At 37.2% G+C, this 19,450-nt stretch overlaps 2 protein-coding genes across 2 annotated transcripts in view; one reads left to right on the plus strand and one right to left on the minus strand.

Moving 5' to 3' along the window:
- The window catches only part of ISOC1 (isochorismatase domain containing 1), a 1,173,170-nt gene that overhangs the window by 570,466 nt on the left and 583,254 nt on the right, over positions 1 to 19,450 (minus strand). The window lies entirely within an intron of this gene.
- The window catches only part of FBN2 (fibrillin 2), a 270,516-nt gene that overhangs the window by 2,475 nt on the left and 248,591 nt on the right, over positions 1 to 19,450 (plus strand). The window contains exons 3-5 of the mRNA XM_050795748.1: positions 5,051 to 5,149; positions 8,037 to 8,132; positions 16,812 to 16,907. Of these exons, the coding sequence (XP_050651705.1) occupies positions 5,051 to 5,149; positions 8,037 to 8,132; positions 16,812 to 16,907 (291 nt within the window). The remainder of the gene's footprint in view (positions 1 to 5,050; positions 5,150 to 8,036; positions 8,133 to 16,811; positions 16,908 to 19,450) is intronic.

Raw genomic sequence — 19,450 nt, forward strand, 5'->3', positions numbered from 1 at the left:
TAGACCCCAAACCTCAATAGTGTGCAGTAGATTTCCAACGTATGAATCTTAGACTTTGAAAAATTCTGTATCTCTGACCTTAAAAGTTTTGATTATTTTATTCTGTTTCCAAAGTGTATAACCAATTCTCCACGTTCTAATTGGAGAGCTCATTAGTTATCAGCCTCATAGCTGTAAATTTGTGACTTGCAGTGTGACTGGCCTTCTCCTGTGTGTTTATGTAGCACAACCACATTTGTCTTGTTGGGAGGAGAGCCAGGTATCATAGACAGCACGTTCATTTAGATCCAATCTTGACTTCAGTTTGACCTCCATGTTCTCCAGGGAGAAAATAATTATGCAACTGTGAACAGAGAAAAAGGGCAAGCCGCACTAACCAAGGGATAATAAGGATGTAGTGGCATTTCTGACTCTATATTTATTGGTTTTGTGGGTTTGAGATAGATACGTAATGTAATTTCTGGGCAGTTTTTTAAAAAGGGATGAAATCTCAAGTGTCATAAAGACTAATTTCTTCTTATTTTTTCTACCTTAAAATCCCACTATCTCCAATGGCAAAAATAGGAAACAACTGTGTCACTTAAAGTGACTTATAAATATTTTAAACAAATCTTCTGATTATAATAAGCCTTTGCTTTATTTTTTAAAAGAAAAAGTTCTGCATTCTTTTCTTTCCAACACAGAAGTCATATGTGAGGCATTAATGGAGGGTGCGTTTACTCTTTCAGGCCAGTAGGGCATTACCATGGCTGCTTTAAACTTACATGGTTTTTTAGAATCCTGAAACAGCTAACGTCACTCATTGCACACCTGCCATACTAGCTGGGAGTGACTTAGGCACTGCGGAAAGTCTGACTCACTAACTGTAATGAATGTGACTGCCATTATTGAGTTGGAGAGCAGCCGAGGAGGAGGGATTGGTTCATGGTACGTGTTGAAAATCTGTAAAGTCAGATTTTATTGGATCAGTGTGGAATGGGAATTCCAGAGAGCACAGCCTTCCAGAGTATTTGCAGTAGAAATATATGTATGGCCCAGTGATCACTGGTAGAAGATCAGCTTTGAAAATATTAGGGTAACAGTGACTATTGTAATCTGCATTTTCCTATACTTGAAATATTTGGATGCTTGTGAGATACATTGGAATTTGCATGTATCAGAAATCTATAAAAAGAGTAAACTTTGAAATGATCTTTATATCTACAAGAAACATTTATAACACTTGTATTGAGAAGTGTCTATGAAAATACTTCTTATAAGCACATCTAAAAATTCTAGTACCTAAGATTATTAAACAGTGCATGAAACAGGAAGAATGTAATACCTTTATATTCTATTGCATGAGTCTCATTTAACGCTAACAGCCTGCATTCAATTCAGTAGTTCATTTAGTCTGACATTTAAAATGATCATATGTAGAGGTAATAAATGAAATGAAACCATTATAAACTCAAAATCAAGAATTTTAATTCCAGGCCTTCCTGATGATAATGAATTAAGTAAATTACTATATTTATTGAACTTATCTGTATCATACCATTTAGCAAAATAATCTGAGACAATTTACAAAAAAGAAAATAAGTAAAATACAAACAGAAAATCAAAACCAAATATTAATTTTCTCATACATTTGTACCTCAGCATTCTTTTAATATAGAAAAATAAAAAATGGTCAACTTTTTTGACTATTTTTTGACCATTAAAAAATGGTCAACAGAATTTTAATGTTTGACTTTGACAGGCTTTATAAGGAGAAGATATTGAAAAGAAACTATAATTCTCCAAGTTCTGGAAACCTAATGCATTTTGATTTGAGTCTCTATGTTTTGCTGGTATTGTTCTTAGTTGTAGCCTAGAAAAATTGCTGAAGTACTTCCAAACTTGCAAATATTCATTTCCAAAAGCACGGAATTGACTTTCTCACCTTTTTAAAAAAAATCTTCTTAGAATGTGAAGCAATGAAAAAATTTGCTTATTAATTTATTTATTGTGAAATTATGCAATGAATAGTATTTTGATCAATATAATAACAGTGGGATGAGGTTGGCTGGATTAATAACATTTGAGACCTGAGGAAATGTCAGAGCATTCCAATATAACTCCCTTACGTTATGCTACTAAATGAAAAAACTGAACTCAGAAAGGCTGTGGATTTTTCTGGAGCTCACAGTGGATCAATGGCAGAGTGACAACTCAACTTCAGACCTTTTGGGTGCTATGTATTCTTTACCTGGCCATGTGACTTCTCACAGCATCACTGAAGTCTCAGCCCCTAGGTCCTGTCTCCCTCTCCCTCTGGCATTTCTAGGTCTCATAGTTCTAGTAATTGTGGGAGGGAGAGATACTCAGTAAGTGTACCATAGTCTGAGGCCTGTGTGGGGCTAAAGGGCCTCAGCATTCTTGCTTCTTATTGGCTCACAGATACAAAGTATATACCTGTATCCATGACGGATAATTGCCTGAGAACGCTCAGTCTGCAGCCTGTCAAACCTTCATTTGGTTTGGAACCCGGGTGGGGGTACTTTGAGTCTCCTCTCTTAAGCCTAGACTAAATATTGGCCTTCTGGGGGAGGAGGGAAATTTGAAATAAAATAATGTTTTAATGCACATTTGTCATTGGAGAGTTACTGGTGATCAGAAACTGTAGTATATTTTAAGAAGTAAGAGTCGACTCCATGGCAGGAAACATATTCTTACCTAAACGATTTTTATCTTAAATCACAGTATTTGACACTATTCACTTTTTCTTTTTATTAATTTGAGACAGGATCTCGCTGTCACTCAGGCTGGAATGCAGTGGCATGATCACAGCTCACTGCAGCCTTAACCTCTCGGACTCAAGCCACCTTCCGACCTCAGCCTCCTGAGTAGCTGGGACTATGGACACATGCCAATGTGCAAGGCTAATTTTTTAAAAAGAATTTCATAGCGATGGGGTCTGCCTATGTTTCCCAGGCTGGTCTCCAGCTTCCGGGCTCAAGTGATCCATTTACCTAGGGCTCCCAAGGTGCTGGAATTACAGACATGAGCCACCATACCCAGCCCACTGTTTTTATTGATAAGAAGTACTAACGCTGGTAGTAGTGTATGGATGTCAGAAGGCATCTTGGGGAAGATAAACAGTTAGTTTACTTCTGCAGGAAATGCTCTTTACATTGTTGAGGGTCCCAGACCTCTTTGAAAGTTGTGGGACCTTTTCCCTAGCTACAGCCAGTTTCAGGGCATTTCCAGATTTTCTTCTTGTCTTTATATATCCAGTCATAGCATGAGCATTAAAGCACACAGCCCTTGTGCTGAAAGAGAGAATTCAATTATGGTTATAGAGATAAATCTCTCAGCTCCTAAATGAACTGTCTCTAAATATGGGAGAGACTTCCCATTCGAAGGTACTTGCCTACAAGTTTGGAGTATCTGTGGTATGTACTGTGTCAGTGGGCCTAACATTCTTTGCTGTGATGACCCTCATACCTTTCTGTTCATTGGAGGTCACAGATGCAGGAGGCTTTGACTCTCCCCACCATAAAAATGCTACAGAAGCTTTTCTGAGCAGCAGGAGTAAGCTAGGTTGTGGAGAAAATATGGAAGGAGAAAGGCTGTAGGAAGGAGAAAGGGAATTATTGAGGGGACCAAAGATTGATCACAGGGTAGGTCAGATACCAGCCCAGAAGGAATGTGTGTGGAACCCTTGAGGCTTGGCCAAGTCACCAGAGCCTCTGGTTCAGACAATTTCATGTTCTCTGTCTCCTGTGAAGGCTTTTGCATAGTGGGCTGTGGTTTCTCTGTTCCTGCAACTCTCCCAACTACCTAGAATCAAGACTGTTTTCTCTGGGTGAATTCTGCATTTTAAACTCCCAGTCTTTAATGAAAGAGACAACCTGTATTGATAAGACAATTAAAGATTTAGGATTATGCAAATTTTTTCCTTATTGCAAAGCTTTAAATGTTTATTATAAAAATAATAATCCATACATAAGCCCATCATGCAGTGAGATCCATTGCAGTGTTTGGTGAAAGTTCTTTTAGACCTTTTAAGGTCAGTAAATACATACACACACACACACACACACACACACACGTATGTATTTTAAACTTAAAAGCCTGTACTTTATTTTATTCTACCATGTTTTCATTCTGTAATGTTTACTTACATATGACTTTATTTTTATTTCTATTTTTCCATAAGTTATTGGGGTACAGGTGGTATTTAGTTGCACGAGTAAGTCCTTTAATAGTGATTTGTGAGATTTTGGTGCATCGATCACCTGAGCAGTGTACACTGCACCATATTTGTAGTCATTTATCCCTCACCCCCTCCCACTCTTTCCCCCAAGTCCCCAAAGTCCATTGTATCATTCTTATGCCTTCGTGTCCTCATAGCTTAGCTCCCACATATCAGTGAGAACATACAATGTTTGCTTTTCCATTCCTGAATTACATCACTTAGAATACTAAGTCTCCAGTCACATCCAGGTATCTACAAATGCTGTTAATTCATTCCTTTTTATGGCTGCATAGTATTCCATTATATATATTATGTATTTCACAGTTACATATATATGTGTGTGTGTGTGTGTGTATATATATATATATATGTGTAACAGTTTCTTTATCCACTTGTTGATTGATGGGCATTTGGGTTGGTTCCACGATTTTTCAATTTTGAACTGTGCTGCTATAAACGTGCATGTGCAAGTATCTTTTCTGAATAATGACTTCTTTTCCTCTGGGTAGATACCCAGTAGTGGGATTGCTGGATCAAATGGTAGTTCTACTTTTTCAGCCACTATGGAAAACAGTGTGGAGATTCCTTAAAGGATTTATGCAATTTGAACCAGCTTCATTTGTTTACATGTTATCATAAGGATACCTATGAGACTTATTCCCAAGTCTACAATGGGTAATTTTATTGCATATCTGAAGTTAGACATTTACATCATATATTTTATCTTAGTTTTTCAGACTTTTTAACTTTTAAATACAGCTTTCTTGTTTTGTAAACTATGGTTTATTATATAGTTATTCATTCATTTTCCTATTGTGCTTTCTACAGCGATTTGTAGAAATAGTTGTGGAGATGGATTTTGTTCCCGTCCTAACATGTGTACGTGTTCCAGTGGGCAAATATCACCAACCTGTGGATCAAAATCAAGTATGTTTCTTACTTGTGACCTTTTCATTGCATTTTTCTTGAGCTTTGGAGTAAATGCTAAAGGTCCTTCTCAAAAAGGATATAAATCCATGATTATTTTCCTCACATACTAGGTGTGTATTAATCTTTAGAGTAAAAATCTTCAGTGACTTAATTGTCGCCTTAAGTGGGTGATGGTTTTCAATAAGAAAAAATGCTTTAATTCTGGTGCAGGAGCTGTATGTCTATGCAGAAACAGATTAAGAATTCAGTGAAGAAGTAACTCTTGGTGAATAATAGCTATGACCTAACTAGGTTTTTACTCTGTGCCGGGGAGTTTGAAGTGTTATTATTTTAGTTAATCCTTACATCAACATTATGAGATACTGTTAATACCCCATTTTACAGAGTAGCAGAGTAAAGCACACATAATTTAATTAACTGGCCCAAGGAAACACAGACTTGAATCCAAGTATTCTGATGCCTAAATGTGTAGTTTCAAACACTAGGCTATATTTGTTGCCTTTGCTTAACAGATGTTTTGTGGGTTATCTAAGGGGAAAGGAGAAGAGAACTCAAAGGCAGCATACGTTTATTGAGTACTTACCAGATACGTTACACATATGGACCTATTTTGCTTCACATGTATTAACTGCCAACACCTACGTAAGGTAATTATAACTGTGGACTATGATTGTGTGATTCATGATCCAATTAAAAATTGTTGGGTCCTTAAGGTTGAAGATTAATCTTTTAGCCTAGTATTTAAGATAACATTATAACAAGGCAGAAGCAAGATTGTGTATTTAATTGCTCAATAATTAAATAAATGCTTTTTAAAGTCTTGCCTCAAACTAGCGTGAAGTCATTATATTTTTAATATGTATTTCTTCAAATTTTCCCTAAAAGAAGGTAATATAGAGTATGTCTGACTCAGGAATAAGATTCAAGATTCATACAACAAATGCCATTGTCGTCTGATGAAACTCCTGATGAAAACTCTCTTAATTTCACTTTCTTTGAATCTGCCATTTCCCCAGCTTTTTAAAATCTACCATTCAAATTCATCATGATTTCTTGACCACTTTAACCAGAACATTTCATCCCCAACTTAACCTGAACCTCTCTCTCGCCTGATTGCCTACAAGATACTGTTGCCCATATATTCATTATCCTATGCTTAGTTTTCTCATATTTGCCTTTGGCAAAAAACCCAATCCTAGAGGAATTTTAAGATTCAGTTTCTTAATTCCTCTACCTGGGAGCTGGGACATTCTCTGGGCCACTCTTTGTTTGTGGTATATAATTTAGCATGGAATCTGTGCATTCATTTGGCCTTGGGCAATGAGTTCCTTCCATTTCATCAGGAACTTTTCTAACCCCGCCCCCGTCATCATCCTGTGGGACCTTGCTAAAGCTTTTGGCACTATTAATCACTATCTTCTTGAAATGCTGTTTTTCATTTTTCTTTGAAACACCTTTGACTTTTATAATTCCAGTGGCCCTCAGTGCTCCTTTTCTTGATCATTACCTTTTATTCTATTTTCTGTATCTTCATCAGTCTTTCATTCGAGGTTTAGTATTACTGAGTACTGCCCTCCCTGGGTGAACTAATTAACATATATGTTTTCAATGACTACCAGTATGTTGATAACTCATAATACTTATCTACACTGGAGATCCCACCACTGACCTCCACACTCATATGTTCCCTTTCTTTGACATCTCCCCTCAAGAAATAGCAAGCAATTGAAACTTAGTAGCATGTCTAAAAGGAAACTGAATTTATTGCTGACCACAGGCTACTTGAACCACAGTTCCTCCTGCCTCGGCAAATGGCTCTGCCATCCAGCCGGTGCTTAAGTAACTGCTGCTTCTCTTTCTCTATGTCAGCTCTTTGAACAAGTCCTGTAGGCTTTACTGGAAAATAATTATCTCAGATTTATCTTTTCCTTTCCATCTCCACTGCTACAATGTGGTGCAAGCTGTCCTCATCCTTCTCCCAGACTCTCGCCCTCTTCAAATCCATTCTCTGCAGAGCAGCTAGAGTAATCTTTTAAAAATATAGATTACATCACTTCACTCTCTCATTTAAATCCTTTCAATGACTCCCTGTTGCATTTGGGATATAATGAAAACCCTTCAGTGGCCAAGGATGCCGTGTGTTAGCTGACTGGCCTCTGCCTGGGTCTCCAAGATCTCTTCCCTGTCTGCCTCTTTTTAACCACAGGAATCTCTCTGTTCTTCAGAAGAAAGCTTTTACCATCCTAAGGTCTTTTGATTTGCTGGTTCTTCTCTCTCTGAAGTTCCTCCTTGGTACTTTTAATATCTAGCTCATTCTCATCCTTCATATCTCAGTATAAATGTCTCCTTTGAGTGGTCTTGTCTGGTGCTGGTATCTATGCTCCTTCTTGGCTCCAGGCTAGTCTCCTTCACAACGGTTTACTTCAAACAGTTTATCACAGTCTATAATTACTTCATGGTATTTGTTTACCTGCATTTTCCGTAGCTCCCTATCGGCATTTCAAGCTCTGTGAGGATAGCCTTCAAGTCCATTATGACAGTACTGCACTGAGCTGGAATGATGGGCACTCAGCTCCTGCGTTCTGAATGGAGACAAAAGTACCTTCTGCTTGCCAGAAACTATGCTGCTAGTCACCTTCTGTTTATTTTTTTTTAACATTGAAAGTGTTTTAAATGCATCCTGAATAACATGTTATCACAGATATGCCCATGTGTGCACTTATAAAGAAATAATGAATAAAAATATGTTTGGGTCATAATATTTCCTTCTGTAAGATATAATTGTCATTGAATTGGATAATTGAGTTTATAGTTTTATAACCTCTCACATATACTATAATTTTGATGACTGATTTTTTACATTTTTTGTTATTGCTCTTTGCAGTTCAGCAGTGCAGCGTGAGATGCATGAATGGTGGGACTTGTGCAGATGACCACTGCCAGTGCCAGAAAGGATATATTGGAGCTTATTGTGGACAACGTAAGGGACATTAGAATCAACTTTATTTATTAGAAATCATTTGATTTGCTGGATATTTCATATTAAGTTATAATTTAAGGTCTCATAAATCCTGTGATCTTTTGAGAAAACAATTTTCTGTAGTAAACCTTACCTTGAAACTGAATTTCTAATTTTTATCCTGTAAGAATTTTTCTAATTCTTTTAGAATTTTGTGCTGTAGAGCAGTGATGTTCTTGAATAGTAACCAGTCAACAACTGGTAACTAGTGCTTTAGCAAATGTGACAATCTCACAGATTTTCTGTGATTTATTTGTTTTCCTTTATCTGGCTCCATAAGACATGTATACTTTCCTGAAAAAAAAAATGAGCAAGTTTTCTCTGATGTATCTCTTTTTTACTTCTTCTTTCCCTCCCCAGTTCCCTCTTTATACCTATGATTTTTTAGAACTTCTCAAAATTAACCACAGGAGAGCCAATCTGATGAATTATCCTTTGTTCAAATATATTTAATACTAAGATACAGGGTGATGAAATGATTTTTAAAATTCAAATGTTATTGCGAAACAGGGAGCTGTAACCCAGCAAAGCTGGTCCCTTCACTGGAGAATGCCCTGTATGAATCAAGAAATAACCTTTTAGCAAGAGTGTAAGGATTGTAGTTTCTGGATTGTGACACATCACTGGGGAACATTTTGGGTAGTATTCTCTAAACTGTGGGACATTTTTGGGAATTCACATATTTTGAAGTAATGTCACTTTATATGACATTAAAGAAGTGTGATTTATGAAACTGAATCACAAATAGTAAGTCCCTCTTTACTTTATTTGCATTTTTACCTTTAGACTGTATGTTCCGTGCTCATCTTCAAGGCTTCTTTAAGGATTACTGGTCTCTTTTTTAAACATAGAAAAACCAAGTCTTAGGTGTAAAAGAATATCTAGCTTGTTTTCAGTTAACATTATTTTATTTTTGTTGCAATAAAAATTTTTTTTAGATTGTAGTAAAATATACCTAACAACATTTACCATTTTAACCACTTTTAAGTGTATAGTTCAGTGGCATTAAGTCCATTCACAGTGTTGTGTAACCATAATCACCATCCATCTCCAGAATTCTTTTCATCTTGGAAAACTGAAACTCTGTACCCATTAAACAATAACCCCCATTTCTCTCTCCCCTGCCCCTGGCAACCATCATTTACTTTTTGTCTCTATGAATTTGACTACTTCAGGTATTTCATAGAAGCGTAAGCATGAAGCATTTGTCCTTTGGTGACTGGTTTATTATACTTAGCATAGTGCCCTCAAGGTTCATCCGTGTTTTAGCATGGGTCATTTTAAAGGCAAAATATTATTTCATTATATGAATATACGACATTTTGTTTATCCAGTCATCTTTTGATGGACATTTGAGTTGCTTTCACCTTTTGGCTATTGTGAATAATGCTGAAATATCTGTTTGGGCCCTTGCTTTCAGTTCTTTTGGGTGTATACCCAGAAGCGGAATTGCTGGATTACATGATAATTGTATTTTTAATTTTTTGAAATGCTGCCATACTGTTTTCCACAGAAGCTGCACTGTCTTCCATTCCCACTAGCAGTGCACAAGGGCTCCACTGTACATGCTTGCCAACCCTTGTTATTTTCTTTTTTTTCTTTAAATAATAATAATCATGCTAATGAATGTGAAGTTGTATCTCATGGTTGTTGCAGTAATTTCCAAGGTTTTCTTCTAGTTAAGGTGATTATGGTGATTATAGCTTTCTATTTGTAAGTGCTATAAAGTTTTCTTTAGAATAATTTTATGTAAAATAGGAGTATCCATTTAAAGAAAAAGATTCTGTTAAGGTCAGGGGTAGGCCAACTTGTTTTGTAAAGGTCAGAGAGTATATATTTGATACCTTGCTTTCTCCATTGTAAATACTCAACTCTGCCATTGTAGTGCACAAGTGACCATAGATAATATGTAAATGAAAGAGCTAGGGTGTGTTTCAGCAAAATTGTATACTTTATAGATGCTGGAATTTGAATTTCATACAATTTTCACTTGTGACCGAGTATTATTTCTTTGATTTTTCAACTACTTAAAAGTATCAGAATTCCTCTTAGCTCATGGGAAGTACAAAAGTAAGCAGTGGCCCAGATCCAGCCTTTGGGCCATAGCTTTTAGATTCCTTGTGTGGGTGGTTCTCAAGTATGACAAGAGGAGATTGACTGAAGTTTGAGAAATGGAGGGTGAATAGGAGGCAAGAATAGGAGGGGACCAATGCATTAACTTCTGTCGGCTAGGGTTGGCCAGGGGAGACCAAGAAAGAACTGGACAACAGTGGAACAGATAAATGCAGCAGAGTTTCTTGTTCCATGAATGATACTTCTTCCATATTTTCTTTGTACATTCAGGTGTTTCCTACATTTTCTACGACAGTCTTCTGTTTATAACCAGAAAAGAAAGACAGAAGTCTATCACAAACACAGTATTCATAAAAGGATAGATTGATATATATATTTAGGCCTTAGAAAAGTGTTAGGAGATCTGATTGTAACTCTGTTTTGCAAAGTTCCATAACCAATGAAGAGACACATCTATCCTTGTTGAAACACATCCTTTTGCTCTGTAGAGGGAAAAATGAAAATTAGAATCACAGCAGAAAGAGCCTTGCCTTACCTCAACTGATCTTTCAGAGTATTTGCTCAAATCTATTCTGAAATTAGCTGTCTTCAGTCTGAATTTAGCTGCTCTCCGTGCCTTGGGCATACCTGTGTACGTATGTATGAGGGTTGTACAGAACACGCTCTAGTGGGTGTGTCTCTTGTTCTTCACACAGGAATGGGAAGGCAGGGGATAGAAAGGACTTTACTCTTCTAAAATGCTTTGATGTTCTTTCACCTCTGTGTCAGATCATATTTATGTTACCACATTTTCCAGTCAGAGGAAAGGCAACGTAGAAAATCAGCATATACTGAACATTTGTTCTCTAGATTTCTCTTGGGGTGACATCTTCCTTGTCTGATGTTTATCTCAGGGGTAATAGAACATATGGGGGAAGCAAAATGTGTAACAAGCATAATTTATTTGTCAGCAATTAAGAAGGTAAAGGTCGGTGAAACCCCATCTCTACTAAAAATAACAACAACAAAAAAAATGAGCTGGGCATGGTGGCGGGTGCCTGTAGTCCCAGCTACTTGGGAGGCTGAGGCAGGAGAATGGCGTGAACCCGGGAGGCAGAGCTTGCAGTGAGCCCAGATGGCGCCACTGCACTCCAGCCTGGGCGACAGAGCGATACTCCGTCTCAAAAAAAAAAAAAAGAAAAAGAAAAGGAGGTAAAGATATGATAACTAATAGATTATCAGCTCAAGGAATGGTGTAAGGAAGATGTTTTCCAAGTCGTCTTATATGGAAAGAGTGTTACAGTACTGAAAGCAAAGAAGCAGATGGAACATTTTTCAATTTATGAATCCAGAAGAGTCTTGGAAATAGGATACTTGCTAAAATGAACATTATGACACATTTAGACTGCTTAGCTGCTTTCCTGGAAACAGACAGCACTTCTTAGAAAGCATTCTTCCATTTCATCCATTTCATTCAGCAGTGTTGATTGAGTAACTACTGTGAACAGGTAAGATGATACCCTGGCTGCATATTCTGGTAGAAATGACAGTTAATACTAAAAAGGTAAATACATAATCCACATTTAGGTAGTGAGAAGTTTTAGGAGAAGAACAAAGCAGGGTAAGGGGGAAGAGAGTCTGGGTCAGGATTAGCAGTTGTCTGCTATTTTACATCAGGGATCTCTGAGAAGGTGACATTGAAACACAGACCCGAGTCTGTGCTTTTAAATCCATGGGAAAATTGTTCTAGACAAGGGAAAAGTAAATTTAAAGGACCTGTAGTGGGAACAGACTCCATGTGTTTTGGAAACAGTAAGATCCATGTCCTTGGAGTAAAGTGGGGAAAGGGAAAATGGTAAGAATTGAGTTTGGAGAGGGAGGTGTAGGGCCTTGTAGGCCAAGGAACAAAATTTGGGCTATAGCCTAAATATTATGGGAAGACACTGGACCATTTTGAGCAGTGGTGTTCTGTGATCTGGTTGACATTAAAAAAAAAAAAAAATCACCCTGTCTGCTGTGTTGAGCCTGGATTATAACAGAGAAAAGCAAAGGGCCATGTAGGAGGCTCCCACAGCGGTGCTAGTGAACGATGCTGCAGCTGTAGTTATTGAAGATGTGGTAAGTGGTTGGATTGAGCTTGTATTTTGGAGGTATACTCTGATGGACCAAATGTGGTGGATTAAAAAACATAGAAAAAGTAAAGATCAAAAGTGACAAGGAGAGGGTTTTGGTGGAACTCCTGGATTAATAGCGATGTCATTTCCAGATATGGGAAAGATTGTATAGGGAGTGGGTTGGGTAAGGAGTGGTGGGGCTGAGGGCAAGAGTTTTGTTCTGGATTCATTAGATTGAGAAATCTGTCAGACTTATAAGTGCAAAGATCTATGAACTCTGATCTTCGGAGAGAGGCTGGACATAGAGATACAAATTTGGGAGTGTATAGACTGAATTATTATATAGATAATATTTTAATCATAGGCCTAGATAAAGATCGTTAGGAAGTTGTTGTAGCTAAAGAAGAGAGTTGAAAACAGAGACCCGATTCAGTCCAACATTGTGAGATGGAGAAGAGGAAAAGAAGCCAGCAAAGAAGAGTGAGAAAGAATGGACATGAGGATGGAATGAAAACTGAGAGAGTGTGGTATCCCAGAAAACAAAGGAAGAAGGCAGCACCGATAGTAAAGATTTATACCTTCCTATGTCAAACAATAGGCTTTTGTTTCTTTCCTCTTGTTAACGTTTTAACTTGGTTTAGAATGCTATTTTTCTAACACATTTGTGCAGAAATTACAATCATAATTTCAGACTTGACTTATGCCCAAGTGTCTGCATCTCTGCTGAGTTGTAAAGTAGTCTAATAAAAACGTGTGTCTGACATGTTACCTAGCACAAAGTAAGTGCTCAGTAAATATCTGTTGAATAAAAATGTTCTCTAAATATCTGAGCTTCTACACTATGCAATCAACCCACACGGGGAAAATAGTGTGTTTTCCCCTTCTAAGATTTTGGCGGGCAGCTGAGAAACCAGCTCATATTTCTATCTGCAGTACGTCTTTTGCTCTCTTGCCTTTCACGCCACTGTCATGCTAGGTGTAAGCATAGTTTTCTTCCTGAGTGGTCAGCGTTCCTTCTGTGGTGGAAATTTAGGCATTTTCAAATTTTTTTTCTGACTCCAGTTGAAATGTAAGTTGCTGTTTCCATTCTTTTTTGTTACAAAAAATGTTATTTTGTAAAATACTTTTCATCATAATTTATTTGAAAAAAGGAAATTCACCATTTTTAGTTTTTTCTTCTACTTTTATCTGTATTTCCTGCTTCTCTTTTGCTGTTGCTCTTTAATGTAAACTTCGGCTGCTGCAGACATCTTGTCTTACAGAACATTTTTGTACAAATGTTCTGTAGTTAAAAGAGAAGGGAATTAAGAATGGAATACCTTCAGCGTGCAGCCACTGTGCACTTTGTCTCATATGCTATTTTATTTAGTCCTCAAATGTCTGTAGGGGAGGAACTGTTAAGTCTCTTTTTGCAGACCAGGAAGCTAACAATCAGAGAGATGGTGTGGTGAGTGGGTGCTGGGGACAGCAGAGCTCATTATCTGTTCACTGCACCATTCTGCCTCACGAAGTACTTGAAAAAATGCTGTGAAATGTTGACGTGTGAGAGTTTGCTGAGTTTGTGCAGTCTATCAGATACCACAGTAGGTGACGGGGATTCAAAGGCAAACAGATCTGGTCCTTGTCCTGGGGGAGCCCACTCTCACATGAGAGAAATACAAGCAAATGGTTATATCAGTGGCCCTTGATCTTTTTGTTCATAGGATCTCTTTACATTTTTAAAAATTGTTGAGGTCCTCAAATGTCTTTTGTTTATATGAGTTCCATCAGTATTTATAACGTTAGAAATTAAAATTGAGAAATTTAAAATATTTATTGATTCATTAAAAGTAACAAGAAACCCATATTACAAGTTAAGATAAATATTTTTTATAAACAATAATTTGCAAACCTCCAAAAATCTTTAGTGAAAAGGGAGGCATTGATAATCTAACCTAGACAGATTAGATTAGGTTTAATTGGTAATGGGCCAGCTCTTTCCAGGAGAAGCTCAAGGTTCATCCAGCCTTGTTCTGCCTGGGAATTGGAAACTCTATTTTGGAAAACCCTTGGAGAAGCCCTTCCTCCATTTACCGGAGGTTGTGTTCTGAGTGTTACAGTTAGTGTGTATGGCTCTTCCCCAAAGGCTGGCATTGTGATGAGTGATGAGAGAACACATGTGGGAAAGTGACTATAATTTAAATTTCCTACAGCTCAATAGCATTTAAAGAAAATTCCACACATTTTAATTGATCATATTACTTTGGACTTAGTATTTTGCAGTGAATGTTTTTAACAATTGATTTTTTAAATCTTTCTTTTTAAAAAATTTAATTGTGTTTTAATTTCTGGGATACATGTGCAGGACATGCAGGTTTGTTGCATAGGTAAACGTGTGCCATGGTAGTTTGTTGCACCTGTCAGCCCATCACCTAAGTATTAAGCCCTGCATGCATTAGCTATTTATCCTGAAGCTCTCCCTCCCCCTGCACTCCCTAGACAGGCCCCAGTGTGTGGTGTTCCTCTCCCAGTGTCCATGTGTTCTCATCGTTCAGCTCCCGCTTATAAATGAGAACATGTGATGTTTGGTTTTCTGTTCCTGTGTTAGTTTGCTGAGGATAATGGCTTCCACCTCCATCCATGTCCCTGCAAAGGACATTATCTTGTTCCTTTTTTTGGCTGCATAGTATTCCATGGTGTATATGTGCCACATTTTCTTTATCCAGTGTATCATTGATGGGCATTTGGGTTGATTCCATGTCTTTGCTATTGTGAATAGTGCTGCAATGAACATACACGTGCATGTAGAAATCTTCAAATCCTGACAATTGTTTCTATGGAATTACTGCACAGAATGCTCTGATGGGTTTTGTTTTTTCCCACCTTCCCATCCATCTTTATTTTTTTCATGCTCCTTGTGGCCTTTTTTCCTTTTCCTTTCTGCTTCGTATTTACTTATATTTCAAGTCTGCCCATATTTCAAGGCAGTGATGGGTGGGAAGTGCTGTATAGGACTCAGCTGGAGACAGGTGAAGAAGCAGAAAGGTGTGGTTCCTAGGGAGCTGTACTCGTGCAGTGACACACAGAATCATGCCTTTAATTGAAGTGTAACTATCAACAAATGCCTCTGAGGCCATTGGCACAGTGACTCTTTAAGGTCAAGATCATCTTTCATTTCCAAGTGCGTTTTGGTCTTCTGACCATTATTAGCAGAACAGAAATCACTCCATGCATTCTGGAGATGATAGGCAGTCTATCTGGTTCAACATACCTGATAAGGAAATAGCAGCATTACTGTGCTACTAGATATCAGTATACTTACTGAGTTTCCCATTTTTGATACGTACCTCATGTGAAGTCCTTTCCCCTCCACTTCCCTTTAATTTGAATAATTAGTGTCCTTCATCTCCATTTATGGACACAGGTCATAGAATATAATCCTCTAACTCATTTGTGAGGACAAATGTTTCAATAGGGTGGGTAGATTGGGAGACACACTCTCAGTATCAGTATTTTGTCCTGGAGGAGACGTGATTCTTGAATTCAGTTCTCTTCATTATGGATCACAGGAATACTAAGGTTCCAAGGATTCTAGAGAGTGTGATCTTTTAGACCGAGCCGAGCTGCAGTGCAGGGCAGTGCAGTGCGGAGAGGGGAGTGGTTCAAGTTTACTGGCTCCCTCTGGGCTCATGGAACCCTAACTTCTGATCTCCCAGGTCACAAGGCTAAAGGAGCAAAAGAGAGTGTGTGTTGCGTGTTTGTCAGCATGACTTTGGAAACATTTGGATTGTGAGTTAATTTTATATGAAAGAACATATTATGCTTACACAGTTTTTTTTTTCCCTTTATTTTCTTCTATGACCTGCACATAGTCTACACATTGGTTACTTCTTTTGGCATTTTATAGCTAACATTGATGGCATTTTCCCCCCTTTTCTTGGTTTTGCCCTTCCAGCTTTACCTTTTTTCCCCGCTTTGCTTCCTTTTCTTCTCTGAATTTTGCTTTTTCCCTTTATTGCCATATCATTTTTATTTTTTCTTATTACATTTTCCCCTCCTGCTCCTTTCCTGTGCTACCTCAATCAGCCTCTTTCTTCTTTCATTTCTTCATATTTTATTCATTTATTACCAGTGAAAATATAGATTATAGGGTTAGTAGATGGAAATTGAGGGTTGAGTAGTTACATTCTCACTAAATGAGCATGAGAGCCAGTGAATATGATTCTGATTAAAAAAAAAAAAAACCTTTTACCAAACACTTGCTTAACAGTGTGATTTACATGACGTGTGTAAGCTTTTGTCTGAATATACTTAAATATATTTACTTAAATTTAAGATGTGAACTTTAACCTGTGTAATTTACACAAATTGCAGTTTAATTTAATGTAATTTACTGTAATTTAACATAAGATCCTTTATGGGCAGCATCACTGTACTACTATATTGTGCTTGGAGACTGGCTGTATAATGAGCTTCTTGCTGTTTTTGTATGCAGCTGTCTGTGAAAATGGGTGTCAGAATGGTGGACGCTGTATCGGACCCAACCGCTGTGCTTGTGTTTATGGATTCACTGGTCCACAGTGTGAAAGAGGTAAGAAGAGAAATGAGAACCCCACTTTCTGAAGAAGTCTATTTTATTGTAAAAATGTGCAATTTTTTGTTATTCAATGAAGATTCTGCTAACGAAATCGTATTTTTACTCTTCTTTGATTATGTCTCTAAGTTGAATAGTAAGATTTTGAGACATAACTAATAGTGGCAAAAGCATCTCAACTTTTTCCACCAGTGAACTCAGTTTGGGCAACCAACTCTGGGGCTATGGCTCTGGGGTAATTTTGAGTGAGTGGCTGATGGCAAATTCTAATAATGTGCTTAATTCAAATTAGGAGGCATTGTTGAAAGAACTGCTTCTGTTAAAAATGAAATAGTGTCAGGATATCCTTGACTGCAAACCCCACAAAATCTGACATAAATTGTCCTAAGCAATAAGGAAATGTATAGCATTTCACAACAAAAAGTCCCAAGCTAGTGGGCCTCAGGTAGGATGTGATAAAGGCTTTTACCCTGTTACTCTGTTTCTCTTGACCCCGCCCTCCTTTATGTTTCACTTTTTATCCTACCATGAAATTCTTTGTGCTTGTAAGATGGCTGTCAGCAGTCACTCAGGAAACATGTTTCCTTTTCACCTCTTGAGACAGAAAACATCACCTCCAACTGTGGACCAGCAATAGCCTCCAGAGATACTTTGTATGCTGCATGGCTTAAGCTTGAGTTTTAAAACGGTTCATGGCAAAGTGGGTGGCGGTGGTGGTAATATGTTTGACGTAGACTTATCAGGACCTGTCCTTGCAGCAGGAGATGATTTAAGCTTCCCCAGATTCACATGGAAGGGATGATTGGGTATCTGAAGCCAATAGAGCTTCCTTTGGGTAAGAGAAAAGGAGTGGAGGGATGGATGCTGGGTAGGCATCCCACATTGTCCAACTTATTCATGTAAATGGTCGGTCAAGCCAATGTGAAACCAATTTACTTTGATTTGAATAGCAGTTAAACTCATGACTTATAGACTGCTGAAAATCTCTGGCATTGATCCCTCATTATGGATCATGGGAATATTTATGTTTCAAGGGTTCTAGAGAGTGTGATCTCTTAGGTTGAGCTGAGTTGCAGTGCAGGGCAGTGCAGTGGCGTGAGGGGAGTGGCTGGAGTTTGCTGGCTCCCTCTAGGCCTGCGGAAGCCTGACTCCTGGTCTCCCAGGTCACAAGTAGCAAAGAAGCAAAAGAGTGTGTATGCTGTGTGTAAGCTACCTAAAATAATGTCCTGATGGCAAACAGCTTCATGACATATCAAAGAAGTTAAACTTTATAAAATGTGAGAAGTAACTAGCGCTGATCCATAACAGTACAAACAAGCTTGAGCTTTAAAGTAATATTACATAATCATTCATTGTTATTTACATACTCAGTGCATTTTTCCAGAGCTTGTTGTACAGAACTTTCTTTATTGTGAAACTAGAATATATGAAATTATGTCAATGAAATATTACAGATAAGTAGGGATCAAGGCTTATATATGTATAGAGGCTTTGAGTGGTGAAATAAGCCTTATATTTTAAAAATTATACTCATTACCCTGACAAAACTTCATCTTGCTTTTCAAGTTTAATCTTGAGAAGAAACTGAGAAATTACAATTATATGGTGAAGTTTGAAAAGTAAAATATTTTTTCACATACATTTGGATGTATATATACATCAAAGTATTTTTGTTATTTTTAATGTAATTGAGATTTCTTGGAACTGAAGTACATTCCACAAATGATAGAGTTTAATGTTACACTTAGGATGAATTTAAATGTCTTTACCAGATGCTTTTATTTGGGAAAGAAAAATTAATTATGAAATGTTAGCATAAAAAGATAAATTATTCAGAATGGAATAACACATATTTCTTAGATAACGCTAAGTTTATTTGAACATCATATAATGTAGAATAAATTTAAAATTTCAAACATTAATTGGTAGAGATGATCTTCATTTTTCTGGGAGTCTTGTAAACTTTGTAGCTCTTTCATCCTGAAGCAGATTTCAAAATCAAGTTGTAATTGGCAAAGAAATTGGGTGAGTAGTTTCAACTCAGAGGCTTCCAGGAATTGCGTCATTATTCTTCAACAGTTATTCATTCATTAGATTTGTTAGTCCTCATTAATTTCTGAGAATTCAATAAAGACTTCCATATATTTTACATGTACAGTAGCATGTTTTCAGAAAAAAATATAAGATTAATTAGCTAATGGATTACCCTTAGGGATATTTTTTAAATGCTGGTTTGTTTCTTAAAAGTCTTATTACTTGCTACCCTTCAGATGGAAGTTCTAAAGCTTCGTTTCTTCTAAAGGAGTTAGCAAGTTCCACTCTTACATAGCAACCATGAACTTTAGTATTTTAAAAAGATGTTTTACATTGAATTTATACATGTATAATAACCCGTTCTACTGAAAATGAAGTTCATAATTTTTTTCAAGAAACATTGTGTCTGTGTAGACGCAAAAAGAGTAACTCACTTATGTTGAAGTTAGTGAGTAAGCTCATGTTTCCTGTTAACGTTTGAAGTTTACATATATATTTTAAAATTA

Source organism: Macaca thibetana, chromosome 6 (assembly GCF_024542745.1).
Source record: "Macaca thibetana thibetana isolate TM-01 chromosome 6, ASM2454274v1, whole genome shotgun sequence".
NCBI lineage: Eukaryota > Metazoa > Chordata > Mammalia > Primates > Cercopithecidae > Macaca > Macaca thibetana.